At 34.3% G+C, this 24,532-nt stretch overlaps 1 protein-coding gene across 2 annotated transcripts in view; it reads right to left on the reverse strand.

The window, feature by feature from the left end:
• Nucleotides 1-206: 206 nt before the first annotated feature.
• Nucleotides 207-24,532, reverse strand: part of LOC108779743 (Rap GTPase activating protein 1) — a 44,677-nt gene continuing 20,351 nt past the window's right edge. For both annotated transcript variants that reach the window (XM_018547219.1, XM_018547218.1), the window contains 8 exons: nt 14,128-14,442; nt 6,275-6,457; nt 4,113-4,351; nt 3,219-3,497; nt 2,880-3,045; nt 2,420-2,728; nt 1,616-2,149; nt 207-1,531 (listed from right to left, as the gene is read on the reverse strand). In XM_018547219.1, the coding sequence (XP_018402721.1) occupies nt 1,370-1,531; nt 1,616-2,149; nt 2,420-2,728; nt 2,880-3,045; nt 3,219-3,497; nt 4,113-4,351; nt 6,275-6,457; nt 14,128-14,364 (2,109 nt within the window). In that variant the 5' untranslated portion in view covers nt 14,365-14,442 and the 3' untranslated portion in view covers nt 207-1,369. The remainder of the gene's footprint in view (nt 1,532-1,615; nt 2,150-2,419; nt 2,729-2,879; nt 3,046-3,218; nt 3,498-4,112; nt 4,352-6,274; nt 6,458-14,127; nt 14,443-24,532) is intronic.

A 24,532-nucleotide genomic window follows, 5' to 3' on the forward strand; every position in this document is an offset into this window, starting at 1 on the left:
GTAAGGTTGTGATAATAATAATGGTAAGAATCGTATTAATACTAGTCGTACAAGATAACAGAAAAATTGACTTTCAACTAAAAATGAATACAAAATGCTTAACTTTAGATGGTGAATGGTAAACGATAACGCATCTTTCGTTTGCACGTGCGAAGAAAATAATATTTTGTGAAAACATGTGATGCATATACTTAAATAATTTGGTGCTGTGCGCAATTAAAAAAAATGCTTGAAATTAGTTTTTTTTACTAAAACTAGCACACGGAAGGTGCGAATATAATTCAACTTCATAGAAGTATCTTCTAAATCTATTCTCTGGTATCTAAGTACTAAAAAACTAATAAACGGATAAGTGTTGTGCCGGATAAGTGTATCGTAACAAATACTGCTGCTAATGACATGTTATTTTCTTCTACAATCGCGTTTGACAAAAAGTCTACCGATTAAGATAGTATCTAAATATGGAAAATGTTTCGCCCAATTGTGGATAATCCACGCTATGCAAGAATAAACGGAAGTTATTAGGATGTTGTCAGCTTCGATAAATAGATATAACTCACTCTTATTGCAGCGAATCATGGTAATTTTTGTTTCTTCACAATGTTGAGTGCTCAATCCGTCTCTTAAGACAGCTAATACTACAGATATCTCTACTGCTTCTTTTTATATCCACATATGTATATTGACTACGAATGGTCAACTTAAGTCTACTAATAAATTAATAGATATAAATATTACACGTGTCTTATAAGTCAATCAAGAACTCTAACAATCTTGAATCTATACTACAAGTATCTCGAGGACACTTTGGTCACTATACACAGTTTCAGGATTTGTGTTAATCTTACTATCTCGTGTATGACTTATAGAACTTGTACCGATCTCTATCTTAAGAAAACTCAATTTGAACGATTAATTTTTGTAATAAAGCATCTACATTGCAAATATATGCTCTATATGCTCTTATGGAGCACTAACGATAAACCTTTGGAAGTAATGAATGATTCCTGGTGAAGGTACATAGTGTTCAAGTATTGAGTACTCATAAAGCGTTTGAAAGACGTCTTGACATTTTACTTTAGATTCCTATTATATCCTTTAGACATCTATTGGTATTTCGCATGTCATTTCGGTAATCTCAATATCAGACTATACACAAAAGTGATGTAACGAAAAAGAAACAGCGTGCAAAAGCCATGTGAAATGCGACAGATTGCTAATAAGACAAAAAAATTATTACGCGCATTTTCAAAGACAATTTTCCAGATCTACACATGCAATTGCATTCGACCATAAAGGCCATATTATCTAATATCTCGTGAGAATAACCATCGATTACGCCTAAGATTATACGTTGTGCTTGTAAACTTCACACGGTGGACGTTTGCTGATTGTTGTTATCCAGCGGAATGCTCGTGGAGCATTCCTTCAGCATCGCACGTAATCGTAGGATCTCCTTGGACGCCGCCGCCAAATCGGATTCTAGTTGTAATTCCTTCTCTCGGCGTCGTTTTAGTTCACGTTGGCATGTCTGCAATACAGATTGCATTTTTTCATGACCGCAAGTGTTTGAAAAATTTCAAAACAAACTTTATTTTATTTATTTCTTACTTACCACATTTTGCCGCAGCAAATCTAACTTGTCGCACTTGAGTCTAGTGACTTCCATCCTCAAGTTTTCGTTTTCCACGATCCCATCTTTACTTGTACACCTTGTGGTATCGTGAGTCTCCGCGGAACTCATAGATTCAAGGCCTGTGTCACTATCGGGATATACGGCCTGATCGAGTTCGAGTTCGCTGTTGAGCGAACTGTCATCGCTCTCCGAGATCACTCGCTGCGTCACCTCCGTTGTTTTCTCCTGTGTGCGCAAACTCTCGTGCGTTAGTTGTTGCACCACTGCCGATGTCGGCGCCGGAGATTTGTCGATGACAGTAGTATCGCTGAGGCAGATGATACTCGTGCCCTGTGATTCTCTACGATCATATTCGTCTTGCTGCAATGTCACCAGACTACTATCTTGATTGTCGGTGGTGGAGAGACTGCTGTCTTGGCTACCAAGACTACCACGCTCTGAGTCTCTTCTCAGGGTTAGATCCGGCGAGCCGAGAGGACTGGACGGTTCCACCGAACGTTTGCTACCGCTCACCTTGAATAGTTGTTGTAAATATCAATTTATTTAATCTTGATACTTTAATTTATAATCCACAATTAAAAATTTTATAGTTTAGTTTATATATATATATAGTTTGCATTTTCTATATATTTTTATTGCTTTGCATGATTTCTTTTATGTAGTCATTAAATTAGTTATTTAAAAAAACATACTATACATTATACATAATAAATAACAGTACTTTACTTACTCAGTTATATAATATAAAACATAATAAATACTCTATCATTTATTCTCATTTACCTTCGTAACAGTCGACTGTCGATTACTTGGAGGACTGGACTCTGTCTGTTGACCTTTTTTAGCTAACTGTTGCGGTACGCTTTCCGTTGATGCGTTTCTCACACGAGAGATCAGTGCTTTCCGAACCGTGTCGATAAATCGCGAGCCACTGCCACTACTTCCTGAAGTGGATACGTCGTTCGTCGTTGGACTCACCGGACAAACGCTTAAGCCGGAACTTCCTAGGCCAAGTGGACCACCGAGAAATTCTGCCGTTTTGGTCTGCAGTTCTTCTGTTAGGGATTCTAACAAGGCCGATCTAGTCCGCAGCTGAAATACAATCGTACAATTATTTAATTTTTTTTTTCATAATCTTTTTCAGAAATTATCATAGTGATCTATTGAATGTCTATTACGTCGATTCTTCGAGTTTTCTCAATACAAATAAATGAGGAAAGGAGCATCAAAGACAAAGACTTACTTCCAATTTGGAAAATTTCTCGGCCTTATAAGCGGCATTCTCGGCGTTCACAAGTTTCGTGAGTAGGAACTCTTTAAATTCTACACCTCTGAGAAAAACTGCTGGAGTTGGTAGAGTTGGTCCGAACCAGGGAACGTCGTCGCGCGCTGTCACGCTGACTTTGTATCTTAAAATTTAATACCTCTGTTATTTGTTGTTTTTTTTGTGTTAGCCAATAGCGATTGTCTTCACAATCGATGAGAATAAGAAATATTAAAATAAATAAATTGTTTCCTAAGTTTTAGCTTCGTAGAGCAAACAGCATATAAACGGAAAGCAACTAAGAACCTAAAAATATACCTCGTATTAGCAGTGCAGGGGTCGATGACTTGCACGACGATGAAGGCGTGCAAGAAGTGACTGGCGATCATGTCCGGACTGAAGGGTGTCGATTCCTCTTGAAATATGATGGCGACGATGTCATTGCCGATGTGTCGTTTGCGCTGTAACTGCTGCGAATCGCCCGGACTATATGGCAATAACGAGGCAACGTGGAACAATACTTCCCGACCCCGAAACACCTCGTACACCGCCGAATCGCCAGTCTGGCCGTGTCGAGTATCCAACCCACCACGATAACTGTAATACACAGGACAGCCAATTAGAAAATAATATCGAAAAGAAATGAGGGATACTAAAGGAAAAGTAAAATAAAGTAAATATTAAAAATAGGCATATTACAATTTTTACTTATCAATTTCTAATAATTTTACAATTTTATATAATTTATGGAATTATATTTTTTATCTAAGTTTACGCAAAAATATATGAACAGATATGTGCATTATATGAATCATGTATTAAAAAAATTTTAACATACACTTTAGAAGTAAATAATATTCTCTTAATTCTTTAATCTTTATTACGATCTTTAGGTACGAATTTTTTTAGAACATATTTTTTTATACGTAGAGCTCGTTGAATGAAGTGAAAATTTAAAAAGTTATAAAAATCCAATATATTTAAAAAGTATCCAATATGGCGACCAAATAAAAACAAATTGATTACGATATACATATACATATATATGTATAATTAAAATTTATAAGTAAGGACTTTTTGAACTTTCAATTTCAAATTTGTAATAAAAATTTAAAAATTCAAAATAGAAGATTTAATATCAAAGAAATTTTTATTTAAAAAGATAGGTGTCCTAATGTACAAGACTTTCGGCAAAGGATTAAGAAATCTTACCCCTTGTGATCCTTGAGATCGATTTTCTGACCAAGCAAATCAAGAAACTCCTGAAAGGCCGGGGTGATCTGTCGATTGCCGAAGAGCTGTTCCTCAGTGAGTTGACCGGCTCGCTGATGAAGAACCCCAAACTTAAACCTGGAGACCAAGGCGTGCTCATCGTATCGTGCTATCAAGGTACCGGCGCCGGGGCACATAACCGGCATCAGGGGGCTTACATTTAGAGACTCATTGATCGCCTGTAAAAAAATATTCTTTGCTGAGGATGCGCGAGAATACGTAATCGACGTACGATTACGAAAAAGCGAGGCAAGGTCTTTCCTGTGTTTTATCACACCGGCATGCCTCCTTATCTTTCTCCTTTCCTCGATTTTCCTCTCTCCTTCTCTCGCTTCCTACCACACGATCGTGCACGTAACAGCCGAGAAAGATAAAGCATGCACACACGACGAACGTTAAATTATTCAGCGCGTTTATGCGTTTTTGCGCGCATAGGAATATACCAATGGAATATAGGATCCAAGGCCGGATATAGCATTTCCATCGCCCGAAGGTAACGCATTTTAAACAGTCGCTCTATGAAATGTTTTATTCATTTTTCGAAAGCGCTTGAGTTTTCTATCAATATTTTGTAGTTTTGCACGATCACAAATATTTTTATAGCCAGTAATAGTACAAGATATAGATATAAAATAAACAAAAAATAACAAAATAATACTACATATTCGCGATCGATTTAAAAAATACACGATTTTCTCAAATAACCACTAATAATAATAATTTATTTGTTTATTTTGATAAAGATTCACGTATAAATTTGAAAATTCTTTAAATTTGTCTGTAATGACTGTTTCTTTTATTACGATTATCATTTTTTTTTTTTTTGTGGAAGTGCGCCAATGTGAAAGGCCGCCGCAAGCAAATATGCAAATTGTGCACTGCACAATAGTATGTATTTACAAGGGGAGGGTAAACTAAATTTTAAAAATCAATCCTGTAATACACCGATTGCGTGTGATCACTGCCGTTAAATTTAATTTCTTCCAAAACGTGTACTGTATAACTAATAAATCTAGAGAAATATAAAATCTGAAATCATTAATCGCGGATCGGAGTTATTTCTCGATACTATTAATATCTTTCAATTCATATAAAGCTATACCAAGTCGTTTTAATACGAGAATACTGATCGTGTAATATTTTCTCCAGGCGTAAGAACGTGAGAAGTGAAAAAATTGCTCCATTACACTAACTTCACTTTTCATATTTCCGCTCTAAGAAAAAATTATAATATTCTAGAACAAAAATGAAAAAATTGCGCTCTTTTTAAAACTATTTTAAAATTTATTGAAAAAAAATAGCTTATTTAAAAGAATGATAAATAAAAATATTAAGTGAAGCGTTAAAGTCCCCTTTGTATAAAAAGGTGCCTTATTACGTCAATGGCGACTATGTGTAAAAAAAAAACTATGCTATTACGTAACTCACACATCTAATTGTAAGTATAATTAATAATTCAAACGCGCGATGATGTCGTATCGCGCTTATAAAATCCTCATCGCCCTTCGAGAAATCCGATTGCGAGCAACTGTTTGATTTTAAAACAACTTCAAAAAACTGGGTCTGTGAGCGTTTCATTTTGCTTGTATTAATATCGTTCTTTGTAAACACAACGTGACTGTTGTCTCAGGCGTTTCTTATTATCTCTTCAAACACACAGGTAATCGAGTATGCCTGTCTCGGGTGTGCCAGTATAAGTGGCGTCTCCAATAGGTAAACAGCGTATGATAAATTGCACAACAGCTCAAAGAAAACTAAGTACAATTTTCACGTCGTAAGTTTAAAAAATAGAACGAGTCGTCCCGCTAAAAGAATTCTACCCTCTGGATAGATTTCAGAATATATCGAGCCATTTGACGAATTACGCAATTCACAATTAAATGTAGGTATTGTACAATTCAATATTTTAAACAAAAGTGTTATATTTTTATCTAACGTGATGAACTTAAATTTTTGAATTAATATTGTAAGAATTTCTCAGAGTCTCACGCGCTTTTTATATAAGCGCATTTAATGTATCTCCTTGCGTTTTTTAATCTACATTTTATTGCATGATGTCATGCTGATTAGAAAGAATTATTATCAGAGATGAATGTCTTTACCTTGACCATTTTCCTTGGTGTAGGATTCGAACTGAGATTCGTAGTTGGAACCAGGTCATGCGTTGATCCTGCCCGGAGTCGCAGCAACACTCGCCAGTGTTCCTGTCCGGCAACCGTCTCGGCCTTCACCGAGACCAAGACCGGGCCGTTCTCAGTGTCCCTTCCCACGAGATTTACGTGTTCCTGCGAAAAAAACAAAGCGAGACGATAAGACGACGTATTTTATAGCTGTGCAGGGCAATTATGTGCGATAATAATTAGCCACGGTTTCTGGTTCCTGACGTACCGTTTTCTAATTGAATTTTTCGAAAAGCTAGGAAAATCATGAATAACACGAACAATGTTTAAGAATGAATGAGATTAGCCGAAAAAACATCTTAATCTCTGGTGCAATCTCGTGATAATCTCACGATAATCTCGCGATAATCTTTCTCAAATGTATTAGAAACGTTAAATTCATCGAGATCATCGAGACTCTATAGTGCGCTTTCGAATGTCAACTCAAAAAAGAAATATAATAGAGAAACTGTTGCTAAAAAGTGACAAATTTAATAAGAAGATGATAGATCAAACTGAACTGTTAAGGCCCAGTTCCATAATTCACAGTTAAGAGTTAACTGTGAATTGTAGAACTGATCCTAAGTGTTCTTAAGTAACTGTTCTAAGCGTTATTAAGTAACTCATGTTCGGCGATATTCTTCCTTTACAACGTCAGACGTCAGTTTTTTGATATAAATATTGTGCATAATTCTTTGAAATAAAAAAATTATATGAATTTTTAAATTTTGCTCAATTTTTTACAACAAATGTTTAAAATGGCGCCCTCCAGCATCATTACTATTGTATAATTATCAACAATGTTTAAACAAAATTGATGCCTAGAGTTAAAATTGATTTAAAAAGTTATTTAATTTTATGAGATCTTTCAATAGTATTTTATGTTTGCCGCTACCTTCCAGATACATTCTGGATATACCTATATGTCGTCGGATATAAAAAGCGTTAGTTGACGGACATGTTAACATCGCGGGATGCAATTGGCGTAGCGATGCGCGTGCGTTAGAACAATTACGGTAGTTCACGCGTTCCGGATTCAATTAGTTGTTACGAAATTGCCGTAAGTAAAATAGTATGTACGCGTGCGATGCGGCCCTGAGCGCACTGTGTTACGCAGCAACGTGTTCATGCGCTTTGCAAACTGCAGTTAGTGCGTTTTGTCCCACGTGTGTATGTTATACACGGTGTGTCCCTCGTGCGAGACTCCGTATTGAGGACAATATATTACGCAAACGGTCTTCGGCGAGTTTATTAGCAGGTTTGTTCGATTAGCAGCTTTTCGTCGCAGCCTTATTTCGAATGTATGTTTGCGAAGTGAAAAAGAATAAATTCACATTAAAGGAAATGTATCATCAGTTAGTAAACACGAGTCAATTGTTGGACAAAGTGATGAAACAAATATTAAGCTTTTGATGATACGTACGATTCTAAATAAATTTGTTACTAAATTTTTAATAACTTGAAGTTGTACATATTAAGAACTTAATATTTCATGCTCACTAATTGTGAATAAATAATACATTTACCTTAGTTTTCTTTTTTTAATACATCTATATCCTCGCAAAAGTAAGTTGCACGAGTCGCAAAATATTCAAAGCATCCATTATTATCAAAGTTATTTAAAAGGCCTTTCACTATACAAAAGACACGATTTGCATGATATCTTAGGTAACTAGATGATTTGTATGCAACAGAAATTCTAAGAAATGTTTATTTATAAGTATAGTTAAGTGTAGAAGAGCATGAGAAAACTTTGGATTTTCTGAGATTGTAAACATAAATTTTGTTGCTGTCATATTGAGTCTTATGCGAGAAAAATCGACTTTTAATAGATTTTAATAATTATTTTGTTATTCTTCTCTTTTTTCCAAGATTCGTGCAATTTGTCGACTATTTATAAATCTTGTTTATTTTAGATTGTTTCTGATCAAAGTCGAGATATCATACTCCAATTTTCGCAGCGTCTTATTTGAACTTAATGAACACGAGTATCTATATTGAAATAGCAATTTTGCTCTTTCAATGATATACTACATTTTATTGAAGATAGTTCAATATATGTAATACATCTACAGAAGACTGTGAAATTGCTTGCAATACCTATTGAAAAAAATATTTGAAAACAGTCTTTTTTAGATTTCCAAAGATAAAAACGAGATATAATACATGACATAAAAAATTGAAATTCTAAGATAAAAAGATACAATCCTAGTGAACGCCTGTCCAACTATCTATTTAACTTGGAACTGAAGTTCGTAGCGTCACGAGTTTTAAAATTTAAGAAATTTTGTTTAAAAAATGTACAAAATTTTAAAAAATTTAGAAAAGGGTCTTAAAGTTTAAAATCTTTTAAAATTTTTTTTACAAAATCGTTTTTTAAATATTCCTGAGATTTTTTATATTGAGTTATCATAGATTTAAATAAAAAGAGCATCATGACTTTCATTGCTCATAATTCCGTTAAAAATAATTGTACCTCAAAAAAAAAGCTGATTCTTAAAGCTGAAACTTTGCTTTTTTTATATGTATAGACAAAAGAAGTAGCACTACAAACTTTTGTTCTAACCCAATATTATACAAGGGAAACGTAGACTTCAATTATCCGATTTTTCATTCAGTTCATGGAACAACCACACGAGTCCGCGAGGCTTCTCGACGCGAGGGAAAGAACGATCCTCAGACTTTCTTATGTGTCTCGGGTCTTTTAAATTAGCTGCGAGCAATAAGCGTTTTCTCCATTTTACCGAAGCTGCGCGATAGTCGGCAGGGCAACAGCGGGCAAATAAAAACGGTGCATCCTCGTTGACCGAGGATTGCATGCGAGCAAAAATGCCGAGAGAGGCTTAGAGAAACGCATGGAAGGTCAGGTCGCACAGAATGGTGCACGTTGAAATGCATGCACACACCACTCCCTTCCTCTCCAGTGTTTTACTAACCTTCAGATGGAAATAGTGGAGGGAGTTAGAAAGGGCAACGTGCCCGGAGTTCACAGGAGTTCATGCCATCGAGATATTGTACGTACGTTTATTACTATCATTGTCATTATTGTAATAATGCACTTGTGTGCATTACTGTAATAATACACAACGGTGTGATTATTAAATTATTAAATACGATAATATTGCGTACGTTAACTGATCTAGCGTGGATTTCAACGAAATTAATTGCGAATTATAATTAAAATGACTGTTAAATTAATTGCAAATTGAAATTAAGGTTTATAGATCAGCCGCAAATTGAAATTATGATCCGTAAAAATTGCAGCGAATTTCAGAGAATGTCTGATATAATTTAAGGCAAGAGCGATCACGCACGCGCGCTGTATTTCTTGTGTATCTCTCTTCTCTCTTTTTCGATATTTTTATTTTTATTTTCGCTACATTAATTTTTATCAAGAGGTCTCAAGTGAGAGATATGTGTCTTAAATGGCAAGAAAATATTCTAACTTGCCATTACACGAACTCCAAGACGGCGCGCCCTTCTATTGTAAGCACAACACGGATTTATTCTGTACTCCGACGTCTCCTTTGTTCTTCAACCTCTCGATTGATATCGTTAGCCGTTATGATCGGCTTCGAGGTGTATAACCGTTTCTGCTGTTACGGTTCGAATTACTCGCGCACCGTTGTTATCTCCCGCGAGTAATCGGCTCTCTCTCTCTTTCTCTCTCTTCCACGTGTGCGATCCACATTTCTTCTCTTTTCTTGACGCGCGTAACAAACGACATTACGACGGAACATGCGATACCGGTGTATCGTGTACTGGCAAAAGTGCGTGTTCATGCCGCGCTATTTTCACGACGCGACGTAAAAAAATCGATCTCACGTGTCGAGATCGTAAGGATTCAATTTTGACAGATCGGTTAATCGGATCCGGCTTGTGTTACAGTTATTATTATATAATTCGAATGTGGGTTGCACTCGCATCGTGTTTTCTCTGCTGAACTTCTTACGAGATTAGCAGAATAGTAAGAAAGACGTGAGACTTAGGTTTTTTTTCTATGGAACATTTAATGAAGATTGAGGAGCAAAATTCGGAAATTAGGAAATACGCTTTCTGAATTTCTATTATTTTGTATTAATTTTGTATGCGGAGAGATTTATAACATTATGTTTATATTATATTTATAATATATACAGTATTTAAGTTATGTAATTCAAGAAGTTGGACTTACGCCAACATTTTCTCACGGATTATTATGAAAACTACGGCGTTCAGAAAAACGTAAGCAGTAAAACGTAAGTAGTGAGAGGGCCTGCACATACTCTGTAACAGTAATTATATAATACGTGCCATAAGAATCAGTCAATCAAAGCTGAACACTTTTGACTATTCTTGACTGTAATTGGCTAACTGCTAAGGAGCATTTATACTGGCCGTAATCTGTAAGAATTGACTAACCACAATCGAATATTCCTCTTTTACAGTCGAATGAGAGGGGAATAACTCGACTGTGTGACGGATCAATTTTTACAGATTATGACATACGATTACAGTTAGTATATAAATGCTCTTTACAGTACATCTTAGACTGAAATCAGACTACGCATTAAAAATTGAGATTGAAAATTGAAAGATTGAAATTTGATCAATCAAAACAATGGGAGCTAAAATTTCTTCATTCTCATTAATCAAATTTTAATTTTTAATCTCAATCTTCCGGTCTTATGGTTACGGAAAGTGTGTGCGGAGATCATAAGCAATCACAGTAAAAGAAAACAATAAACAGTGGCAAACCCAAAATATTCATTTACTTACTGCTCACATCTTACCGCTTACGTTTTTTGTAGCTTGAGTTGATGATATTAAAATGAATTTATTGTACGACAATTTTTCAAGCATGCGTTAATTAGTTGCAAAACAGAGAAAGATCCGAGAACCTCTTTGTTCTGTAGCCAATCAACAGGCTTGAAAGGCTTGTCGTACGACAAAAAAAAACAACGGATAAATGTAATATTAGCCTTAAGGCGTTATTTCACAAAAGTAATGACTTTCTACAATAAATAAAAGTAATTAGGTAATGGCTTTCTACAATAAGCCATTACCTAAGCTTAATGCTGATTTTACAATGAGTCGATATTCGATAATTCTATGTCTTATCGATGACGTTGGCCAACAACCAATATACAACTAGACTATCGACTTTTTTAAGACTGGCCAAACTCAATTTTATTTCTTTCCTTCTGTCGAGCTAAACGACTCGCTGTACAATTAGTAATTTGTAGATGCGAAAAATCATAGTCATTTATTTAAGTTAAAACTAGTCAAGTCTTAAGATTTTCCACTATTGACTCATTATAGAATCAGCTTAAGTCTTAAGCCGTAAGAAATTGACCAATCATAATCGATTATTCTTCTCATATTCGATGTAATTAGTCAATTCTTTTACGACTTAAAACTTAAGCTTAGGTAATGACTTATTGTAGAAAGCGTATAAAAATTTAAAACGTTGTACGTCAAAAGAATTTCACGTTGTAAGTCAGAAAAACAAGCGCGATCCGAACATCGCTGCATCGTCGGATAACAATAGGCGGAACGGGAACTCATCCGTCGAGTCTTATCTAGAAAAACTGCTTGTGAGGTGCCGGAAGCGGAAAATAATGCGTTCTTTTTCTTACGAGCTACGCACGACTTAACTATTCGTTAATTAGCAGACTTTCCGAGTAGATAAGCAACATTCTGAAATACTAGTAGAATTTAATAATAATAGTAACGATCTAAAGAATGTCGTGATTCACTAGCATTTTATATATAATAATAACCGCAATTATTTTAAGAATAATCAATTTTTTTGCGTAAACGATTATCTAGCTAGAATATTTTATATATCACAAGTAAAAGTACCTATTATTAACTATTTATATGTATATTTATCAATTATTTTATGATTTATTAATATTTGATATCATTATGTAAGCTTACCTACTCAATATTTTCTTAAAATATAAGGTAATTAATAAAAAAAATAGATTTTTTATTAATAAAAAAACTATTGTGACTAAATTTCAGTTTTTCGTTGTTAAAGTGCAAAAATTATCCGAGATGACTATAATAAATAAGCTAACTTATTCTCTCTCGAAAATTTCCTTATACCGTTTATACTGTCGTAAACGATTACCGTCGTTTCTCCTGTGAAGCTTTAGTAATTTTATATCGCAAATTTCCATCGTCAACGGTTCTGTTTCTCGCGTGTATGCCCTTTTTTTAAATTGAAAATTGTTCTTTCATACACAAATTGCATCTCTTCCCCTCTCTCTCTCTCTCACATACTATCAAAGGAAATTTTTAATCGCATCATGTGTGACGATGATTCAACGACGGAAAAGGAATAAAGAGAAAGATAGGATCTCCGAGAGATGGAAAAGGTTGAAAGAGAGCAGTAGAAGCTAAAGACAGAAGAAAATCGCGGGTAAGAATCGCGAAAACGACCACAACGGATGAATCAGAGGAGGAGGAGGAGGAGTGAAGGAGAGAGAAGGATTCCCTCTTAGTTCCAGGCATCGGACTTTCGTGCAAGCTATGAGAACGTTCCCACTCCCACGTCTAAAGTGCTCTTTTCCTTTTCCTACGTGCTTCCTCCTCTTTTCCCTCCCGCGCCATGACTCTTCCTTTTCTCCCTCTCGTTATTTCAGTCTCCTTCGTACACGCGTCCTCCTTCTTTCCTTGTACACCTACGTATGTACATCGTCGGTTGAGCGATCGTGGTTCATCACGGTTCTTGCGCTCGAATATGGTTGCAGGAGCGGAATAATGTCCGCCCTGATCCCGATGACACATCGAATAAATTAAAGAAATCGTTCGAAAAAAAGAAACTATCGGCAGGTACGAAATATAAGAGAGACTGTGGAAATACCCGTTGATATTTCCGAAACTATTAGATCTTAGAGTAGATGTCTTAAAATAAAGACGTCTATAGCTGTCTGCAGTTGAAAAACTGCACGATTTTATCGCGCGTCTGTCACGCGTAAATTATCCAGACCATCACATATTTTTCGTATATACTAACCAAAGATCATAGAGACAAAAGTGTGTGTGGTATAAAGGTCCCACTGACATTTCAAACTTTTCCGTACAGGGTCGAAAGTTATATTCAGTTTTTTGTTGAAATTACGGTTATACCTATTTTCAGTAACTGTAATTTAACTGTAACTTTATTCTTTTTTTTTCATCTATAACTGTATATCTATAACTTGACTTAATTACATTTTTTGCGATAACTAATAACTAGTTTACTAATTACTTTATATCAAACTACACATAATTACTTTATATCAAATTTATTCATTAACATATGAACTGACTAAAATGAAGTATTCAGTAAACAATTAGAGATTATTTCTGTGATTGAAAAATCTTCATCTCTAGTAACCATTATACTCTAAAAATATTAATTTATTATAAATAATAAAGCATATAATTGAATATTTAGTATAAATAAAATAATTTAATAACGTTAAAAACGTACAAGATCCTTGTATTTAAAATAGTAATGCAAAAAGTACAAAAAATTAACGGAAATGTAACTGCGGAAAGTAGCAACTCTTGATCGTTTAAGTAACCGTAATTCGTAACGAGATACTTTTCAGACTCGGTAACTTGTAACTGTAACTAATTACTTTTTAAGAGAAAAAAACTAACTGTAACTAATTCTACAAAGTAATTTTCTCAATCCTAGCGTCATATTACGTTTCCCGAAATCTCTCTACTGTTCTCTACTGGTTCGATTACCCAGCTATATAAATGTTCGTAAAAAATCACGCAGTTAGATATAAAAAGTTGATGAAAACAAAACTCACTCTGCCGACGAAGAAGCGGCGATAGCACTTGGCTGTGTCATCCTGATCTATCCTGGGCTGCCAGGCTGGTTGCGCCGGTAGTAATGCCTTACCGGTGGAATCGAGAGTATGTCGATGATCGGTACCGTCGACCCAATATCCGGATGGCGTGACGACTAAGGGTGACTGGACGCCAGACACAGCTTGCTGTTGCAGAGCTGCTTCCATCAATGCTCTACCCAAGGGCGCATCGCCCATCGGTGATGGCGATAGCGCTGAGGTGTGATTGCTAGTCGCACCTCCGGGACTCGATGTTGTCCTGTCATCTCTCGGTGTCTGCAACGAAATTGCAAAACATTCATTAATTCATCTGATTGGTCATTTCGTGCGAGGTATTCAGATAAATATTGACGTATAGAAGAATAAAAAAGCATTGCTGCTTATATAATTACATATTGAATAATTTCATTTTCTTAGTTCGCAGCTGGAATCTATTAATTAAATTCTAGTTCACATCATGTAATATCATTTTTTTTCTTTGTATGTGTGTGTCACATTATATTCTAGAAGTATTTTATATCTGACACTCATGATTAATATTTTTACAAAATTTTCATCTAATTAATTTTATTTGAATATGTAATTAAATAATACGGAATATAACGTAAATTAAATATCAACTGAAAAAATATCAAATATTATCAATTTTATTTAAAAAAAAGTCCAAAAAATTTAATAAAACCAATCAATAATCGCATATAACGCAATAATATAATGTAAAGCTTAATATAATATGAACAAAAAAGAGAAGTAACATTATTTCGTATATAATTATAGACTGAGGAATTTAATTTTTCTATGCAGCTATATGTATAGAATATCTGTTTGTCAATATATAACAACAATTTCCTTAATATAATTTTTTTAATTAAATACTACCTCATGCTCAATATCGATATCCAATATTATTATTATTATATGTAATCACGAATTCGAGGCAGAAGTACAATACAGAACGTCGATACTCTCACATCAACTTCCTCATATTGATGTCACCGGGTGTTATTGGCTACTTGTTTATCAGTCGCAACGTAGGTGTTCTATTGTTCGTTTTCGTGGCTGGCGACATTGATTGCTCTATATTGCTCATATATATCTCTCTTTCTCTCTGTTCTCTGAGGCAAACACGATCGATCGCCCTGAGAGAACGAAGTGCAACCGAAAAGGAGCCGCGCGTGTCGTAAACGTCGTAGAGAGATCGAGGCGAGTAGGTCGAACGGTACGACGATCTTATACGCTGGCGACGCTGAAGAAACGGAAACGATATATGTCCACGTGTCACTGTACACCGAGCGCACCCACGCAGAGATCCTGCGGATACCAACCGGTCGGATATCGACTGTTATTCGATACGAGTACTCCGTATTCGTCCGTATTCGTGACGAAGCGCGGTATCGATAATATGTGTAACTCTAAGCATCTCGCCCACACGAGCGGAAACACACCGATTGGATAATTAATAGCTTATTCGACGGGATATTAATGTCTGCATAATGTCGGTGACATTCGTGACGATAGTCACGGTACGGTCGGGTTAATCTCGGTCGACGTTTTTGTACTTTCTTCTTTTCCTTAAGGATGCATAATGCTCTTCGATTATTTTAATAGAAGAAGAAAAGCAGCGTTTTCTTCATTCGCGATTAGCCGCGTGCAGTTAAGCGCTTTTACTAAGTCAACGCGCATCGAACACCTGCGGATTTCTCCAGCTGCGTAAACGCGGTCGCGCATAAAAGCGCGTTTTCTCCAGGTCTTCATTAGGGAAGATCGTGGCCCACTAATATCGAGTATAATCGGTTATTTTACATTTATGTGTAATCTAAATCCAATTTTAAATTGTTAGCACGGAGTTTATTAAATCGATTTCTTTCACGTACTTCTCTCTCTCTCTCTCTCTCTCTCTCTCTCTTTCTCTCAGGTATAACTTAATTAAACGCAAATTGTAAATGTATCCTCACAAATATACAATATTAATTGTTGTACAACTAAAAAAAATATAATTTTTTCGGGTATAAGAATAAAGGTAATCGTTTGCTACAGTTTTTCAAACGCTATATAATTACGTTTATTAAATTACTCTATCGAGTAAACGTACCTACGACGTAATTCTTTGGTTTAAGAACATAACGAAGTCTGCAGTAAAAGAAGAAAGAATAGTTGTCGCTGCAAGTTTCGACATAACCATGCTTCCATGGCCACATATTAACGAGGTCATGATCACGAAGGAATTTCCGAGTTACTTTAAGACCGTATAACAGCTATCTTCGCGATAAACGGCTTGTATATACGCGGATAGGAACGATCATCTGATAAAAATCCAGGTAACGTGCGGAGTTCAAGACCCGTTCTGGACCCACTGCTCTGGATTACTGCTTACGACGTGATCATGTAAATGGAGTTTTGCAAGTAGAAGGTTGCAGTAACCTGTGCTACGCATAATAATACTTACAGGATCTACAAGAGACTATAACTTTAGTTGGAAATGGCAATTGAGGTTCACGGAATTAAACGAGGAATTAACTAGGATTCAGAGTCGCTCCGCATGATCGCAGCGATGGATTTTTTCTGCAGTCAGGAGAAAGACTATCCAAGTGATCCTAATCGGAAGAAATAATAATCTTTATACCAAAACTTTTATGAAGTATTTAAATCTTGATAATTGATACTGTCTGGATATTTAAGGAGCATTTCAAATTTTTAATGTGTACCGTATGCGTGTTTAATCATTGAAGGTATCTTAATAGTATATATGTAAGTCACAAATTTGCAGTAGATCTTATATTAATTACAAATATTTTAACTGACAATCAATACAAATTTTTTTTAAAGATTGAAAGTTCTAACATATAATTATTTATTTTATTTGAAAGTTTTATATAAAAATGTTAAACATGTTTTTCAACATGTTAGAATATTGTAGTTCATAATACGTTGTATTGAACACGACGTATACTTAAATAGTCCTTATTGCGACTTTACTGCAAATGTCTCAAAATTGTGGTACGTAACAATTTGGCAAGTAATTTGAATATTTATCGTATTTAGTGCCGAAAAACCTACGGAAACTTTTTGTGTGTCTTTTTTAACAATGTTAAGAAAGATAGGAAGAAATATATTGAATAAAAATTTGCCACATTTTGCAGGTTTCTACAAACATTCGAGCGGGAGAATTTCATTGAGTTTAGAGGCGTACACGCGATCGGTCGCCAGATCGATATACATACATTATGACCTCTCGACGGAATAATACTCTATCCTCATGGAGGTGCAACCCGCGATAGCTTTATCGATCAGCGAATAGGATTACATTACCACGCGCCTCGTTCGCTCAGTTTAATGCACGTGTGTCGCATACGACCGATCCGCGACATCAGGTGCATTGGCGCGATTTAGTTATCAAATGTCACTATACAAAACAACACGGCATAATCGGCCGACCTCGATCGACCGATCAAGTCGAGGATTATTAATGTCGATTGCGAGTTAATTGCAATTCGCGCGATATTGCGGTAATCACGACGATTTTTCGAGAGCGTCGTATTAACCGTCAATCCGCAACCGATTCTCAGCATATATCAATTAATATTCTAAAGATATTATTAAAGATACTTTAATGTGACTTTTTTATGTGATTTTTCAAAGAAAAAGTTGACTAACAATACTATAGTAACATTTGTATTGTTAGCAGTATAAAATATTGTGTAATATGACTATAAGTGAGACTGCATCTTATAGCAGATTGAAATAAAACTTTTCTTACGTATATATATCTATACTTATCTATACCTTTTTCGCATTTATTATCCTTAGAAGATACGAATACATCGAAGTCAAGTTAGTCAAGCCTAAGAAAACTCAGTTCGAAGATTTATTTCTCAATGGAATCATTCTATTTCGAGTTCTGTTCCGTTCAAACGGCGCGGTATAGAATGAACACGATTATAACGAGGCGAGGCGACGAGGAAAAACGGCGGAGTGGCGTGAAACGCGGTTTAAAAGTAATGCGGATGTGGCCTCTCGGATTACGTTTCTTCCTCGTCTCGACTTTTCTGTATTCTTCCTCTTGCGAGAGAATTTTTCAGCCGCCACGTGTCTCCGAAAAAAAAAAGTGGAAAAGAAAAAAAAAGAGAAAGAGAAACTCCCCTTTCGCCCGCTAATTTTAAGCACCTCTAATTTCGAATGCGAGCAGAAGAAAAAATCCGGAGATGGAAGCGTTCGAAAAAGAAAACAAAAGTAGAGAGAGAGATACAGGGAATGTGTGCAGCCTCCTCCGCCAAATATAAACTTCGGCATGGCAGTCTGGGTAAAAGACGGGAGAAGCAAATATTGCAAAACGTTTCGGTTTTCTGCTACCACGTATATTCGTTATATTTAGAGTACTTTCGAGGTTCGGTCGCGATCGTGACTTTGGGTGGATTCGGGCTAATTGGAACGCTTGGTAATACGCATATGTATTTAACTTTTCTTCCGCCAAGATTATTTAGTTGTTGAACGACATATTGAAGATGATACACATATCTTTCGAGACACTTTGTGTCGGATGGATCTTGATGGCTTTCGAAAGTGTCGAGAAAAACCCGATAACACATACGCCGATATTCAGCAGCTGCTGTCAATATATTATTACCGGTACCACCTGCCGCGATACCATATGTTCGTATTATTAGCACCCACTGCTCGCGTTTATAGTGTCCCACGTTCGCCATACGACGTGTAACGGAATGTACTTTACAGATGACTTTAAATGTCATTCGGACTTCTCGAAATTATAATAAAAAAAAAAAAAAAACAGAAACAAAATTCCTGAGATAAACAGAATTTCGTATAAAATCGACCAAGAAATTGCATTTTAATTAGGATTTCAAAGAGAACAAACACGAATCGACAATATCAACGATGAAGTATTATATGTATATTATAATATACACATTTTTAAAATAAATAATACATTTAAAAAATTATAAACAATTGATATTTTTTTAGACTGTATATAAAAATATCTAAAAGAACATCGCCAAAAATACTCCATATATAGCGATTGGAACGTTTCATATTATAGTAATTATCTAGCTTTCATGAATTTACGTAACATCAACGTTGAATATTTAATGCGATTCGATTTTTTTTACACTCAATTAATTTTTCAAGTTTTGGTAATTCTACTTTTGCCAAATAACAGAAACATTGGTATACATATGTGCTCACGTATAATTCCTCGCGCGACTTATTGTCAAGCGCCGGTGTGATTGTAACGTCCGCAATGCGTGCACATCTACCATGCATTCTATTTCCATCGCGGAGAATTCGAGGTGAAACTCCTTACTATCAAAACGCGCTCGCGCGTCTTCGACATTTACGGCGGTTTATTAACGTGAGAGCCAGCCTGTATATACATTATAGAGAATAACGAGCAGAATAATGTCCCTCGTTATGCGCTTTTCGTTATAAATGTCCGTTCCCGGCAAATGGCAACTTTTTTCCACGAATTAATTAATTACGGCTATGAGCGTTGGCTTGGTTAAATAAGAAATTGACGCGCGTAACATCATGTATATTGCAATAATGATCTAACGACGATAATGATCGAACGCAAGAATGCGCCGATATATCATTTTCCATTAAAGCGCAAACGATTTTAAAAGCATGAAAAAACTGATTCCAGAGTTGGAAAATCTTAAATTTATCTGGATTAATTTTAAACCTGATATTTGGATTATTTAATTAAATTATAATATACAAATTATTAAGCTGTCAAGTGATTATTGTATGAATCTTTTAAATGATTTTAAATAACTACAGATTTTTTTATAGATTACACTAGTTTATAGCAAAAAAATCATTTTAAACAGGATTAGGTGTTTCTTATAGATATTTGAATGTTGAAAATGATGCCGCAAGCCAAAAAATTCCAGCACCTCAGGATTTCCAGATAATTGAATTTAATGTCCAAAATTGGATTTTCTGAAGATATTTGACATTTTTTTGTAAAATAAATTATCTTGAAATTCCGAGTAGAAGTCATAAATGCATTATTCGTCTATAAAATTAATTTTTCTTATTTTAACATCTTACTTTTTAGCCATTATTATTTTAGCCATAGTTATATGAAGGATTTAAATACAGAGTTTTTCTAAAATAGTACATTTTCCATCTATGATGATGAAATCATATATAATTATGTATAAATTGTGTATTGATAGTTACAAACTAGAAAGTGATTTTATTTAAATATGATTTTATTTTTATAGGTGGAAAATTTGTTATTTTAGAAAAATTCTCTATATTTGAATATTTTTATAGCTAAATATAGTTATAAGATATGGAAATAAAACAATTGCATTTTATAGGAAATAAACAATACATTCATGATTTCTCATCAGTAGTTCAAGATAATGAAAATAACCTCTTTTATTAAAAAAATATCAAATATCGTAAAAACCATTTTTTGCACATTGAACTTTAATTATTTCGAAATTTTGATGTACTATGAAGTGAATTTAACTTGCGTCATCATTTTTGGCATCCAAAAAAGAAACACCTTGTAAAAAGTATAAAATAAAAAAAACATTTTGTAAACTAGTGTTATTATCACATGTAATTGTATTCATTGCTTATCTGTCTACAATTAATTGATTCTGATTTAACAGGAAGGTTGCGCATTAAATTCTGGAGAAAGTTGCGTTCACCGTCTTGTAAGAGCACAAGGGCTGATTGTATTCGATTGGCTTATCTAAAGTGATTCACGTGGTTGAGTCACACACGTGCGAGGGAGCAGACGAGTCTTAGGAAGAGACCCATTCGGATCTTGCCAATTGAACGAAATAAAAACTCGATGCGTATTTCGAATGATTTTACTATAGTTTAAATCCGTATTAAGTTTATTGAGAGTCGCCAGAAATAAAGCAAAGCAGAAAAATATCATTTTATTTGATACATGTTTTAACATCTTAATTCTACCAGCGTGAATTATTTAATATTTTAATATTAAAAACTATATTTTCAAAAACTATATAATTTTAACATTTAAATTGTATAATTATAATTTTAGATCGGAGTTTCATTTATTTTTACTATTTGTTGTACAAAGTTTTTCGAATAAGTTTTATTGACAATGAGTGTTAGTGAAGGGAATGGTGCCAAGCTTTCAGTTTTGAATTTGTACAAACAAAATTAAAAGACTTACCGAAAAAGTAAATTCTAAACCAGTTACATACATTTGACTATTTAATAATATTTTAATAATAAGAAACTGATAATTATTAAAAATCTATTGTGTGTGTACTTTTTAATAAAATGTTTAATATACATATATATATATATACTATATATTAAAATTATAGCATTTATTTATACATATAATTTAGTATTTAGTATATGTAAAATTTAATTATTATTATATATTATTAAAATTCAAAAAAAGTTATTGCATTAAGTGCATTTAAAACAAAAAAAATACTCGTGACTAAATGAGTCATATAGTTTTATGATAAGATTAGCCTAAGTCACAAAAGTTCATTTTAAAAAAAACATTAGACATACAGTATACGAATACAAAGACAGATAGAGAAAAAAACAAACTGTTAGGCTTTATTAAATAAAAGTTTATTATATCTAAACACAGAAATAATAAAATTGTAATAAGTAAATATTTTTATTTTTGAACTTTTTATTTTAAAATCATATGTGTGTGTATATAGTGTTATCTAAATACGTATACATATATAGTATATACACACATGACTTTAAAATAAAAAGTTCAAGAATAAAAATATTTACTTATGTGTACAATTTTTCAAAAATGTGTCACAACTTTCTAACAAGATACGTCAATATATCATAGGACTGAGTAAGTGAGTAGCAGTCTTTGCACACTTAGAATTCTGTTTTCCATGCTCACATGCTGTATCAGTTCATCCTTGTTATCTACCAATATTGCAACAAGAATAAATAATGCTTATATAATGCTGTAAGCGCAAAACTGAACACATTGTTAGGTTCAGTTTCACAACTCGTAATTAACTCTTAACTGAGATTTTTAACTTATTCCTTATCTTTTTCTAATTCTACAATTGGAAAGAGACGACATAAGTTAAAAGTTAACCATGAGTTGTAAAACTGCGCCTCAATCTGATATTTCATACCTTGTGAAGCTGACCCCCCAATATTAAAAAATCGATTTTTTTCTTCATGCATTCGTTTGCTCATCCTTAGTTCAAAAGATATATGAAAATTATGTTTGAAAATTATCTTTTGAACTAAGGGTGAGCAAATGAAAATTCCAACTGAGCATTCGTGAGCAAACGATGAGCAAACGAATGCATGAAGAAAAAAAATCGATTTTTTAAATATTGGGGGGCCAGCTTCACACGGTTATATTTCATGTGTCGGTCGACGAGGCTTTTCAAGCCTGTTGATTGGCTGTGAAACAGAGAGGTTCTCGAATCTCCCTATTTTGTAACTAATTAATTAACAGGTTCCAAACGACACATGAGATATCAGCTTTAGACATGTATGTTTAGTGTTTTGTTTATAAGTGATACTGATGCTCTGGAGAATCAAAATTCTGATCATCGTCAGTATTATATCCACGTCAATTAACCGCATATATGATCAGCAATATTGTCAGTATTTGTTAACAATGACAATACTATTGACCGTGTAGAGTCAATAAACCTGAAAATAAACTGAAAATTGTAAAATTCACGCAAAAATATTATTAGGTATCAAAATCCACTTTTAGCTTTTCTTCGCTTATTTATATTATATTGTTTATAATTTTTTAATGTATCTATTATAAAATAATTATATGTTTATGTTATTTAACATATTTTAAAAATATAAAGATATCAAGAGAGAGAACGTGATAAATTATTTATGAAATGCATAAAAAATTCGAATTACCTTAAAAAAGTAGATATTTCATGTATAGAAGATTATACAGCAAAGAGTAAAGAAAGAATTTGAAATCACATATTTTGCTTATCACATTGTTTCAGCTTCGATGTATCGCGATCTATGTGTTTAATTATATAACGAAAGCGAAGAGCGTATTGTCCGTATGTATGTAAAAGGGAATCCTATCTCTTGGTCAACGACGCTCAGGAAATCGTATTGCTCATTAGCATCCGTCCGCCATGCGACGTACGATCGCGTATATACGTACCGCCCATATCCGACTTATATAATGTCTCTCTTCATGTTTATAAATATCTACCAGCGTGGTAGAAAATGTGAAAAGCCGTATATGTGTGAGTACATAGTCGATAATTATACCTTTCGAGTTATCACAGATTGCTTCAGTTTATGTTCGATCGTTATTGGACTTCGAAGCTAATTCGCATGCACGCATTATTTGCAATGTCGAGATAGTACCACGCCGCAAATGTTATATGTGATTACTTTTGCGTACTTCGTTGATTAATGCCGCTATTGTAGATTGTATAATAGATTAACATTTTTTATTATTTATTTGAATTTTCCAAAACTGTACATCATGCGATCATAAAAAAAAAAAAATACGAATGTTGCACCGCGACCTAATTCACGCTCACAACGCTTGAATTATTTCATCCATGTTGTTTATCAAATATTAAACAAATACAAATGATGCTTTGTGAACATAAATCGTACCGCGACCCTGGTGAGCTACGAGACTGAAGATCGCAAATTGGCTATGTAGACTAACGTCTACCACCGATTCAATTATAAGTCAGAGGATTGTATAATGCTTCAAGTTCGAGAGAAGAGAAGATCACGCGTGGAATAGTTTGCTATTTCCCAAGGGCGGAAAGTTTCGAAACAGCATGATACACTCTTCGTCGAATAACGGCTTCTATCGGGGGAATCATCGTCGATAGTGCGTAGGTACCTACTGCTAACTAACCGACGCTATCAACCTCGGTCTGGTTGCGAACAATAGTCGGTCGGTGGGCTGACAGCATGCAAGCGTGGAAATTGTCTGATCCGGATAAAACGAGCTGGTGAGTAAAAGATGGATTGCAGGGAGTAATGTATATTTGATGTTTGAAGAAATAAAAAACTTACAAATGCATACTTAAATTTAAAAAACTACAAACATTTCATTATACAAATTTTGAAGAGTAAAGAATATTAATATACGTATTAATACGTGTCTGTGGAGTTTATGCCGAGAACAAATTTCGAAATTGAGACCTTCTTTTTTGTTTTTTCTTAATCCAATAAGGTGGCACTCTAAGAGCATTGTGACAACATTTACTTCATATACATGAAAACTGTGCAATTTGTATTTACGAAATAGTAGTCCGCAGACTAATTTGTACGAAGAAATAGAGTTTTTAGAATTAAACTTAGACGTTTAATTAAAACGTGATCGTTATATGAAAATTTA

The sequence above is a fragment of the Cyphomyrmex costatus genome, unplaced genomic scaffold (assembly GCF_001594065.2).
Source record: "Cyphomyrmex costatus isolate MS0001 unplaced genomic scaffold, Ccosl1.0 scaffold61, whole genome shotgun sequence".
In the NCBI taxonomy this organism is placed as follows: Eukaryota; Metazoa; Arthropoda; class Insecta; order Hymenoptera; family Formicidae; genus Cyphomyrmex; species Cyphomyrmex costatus.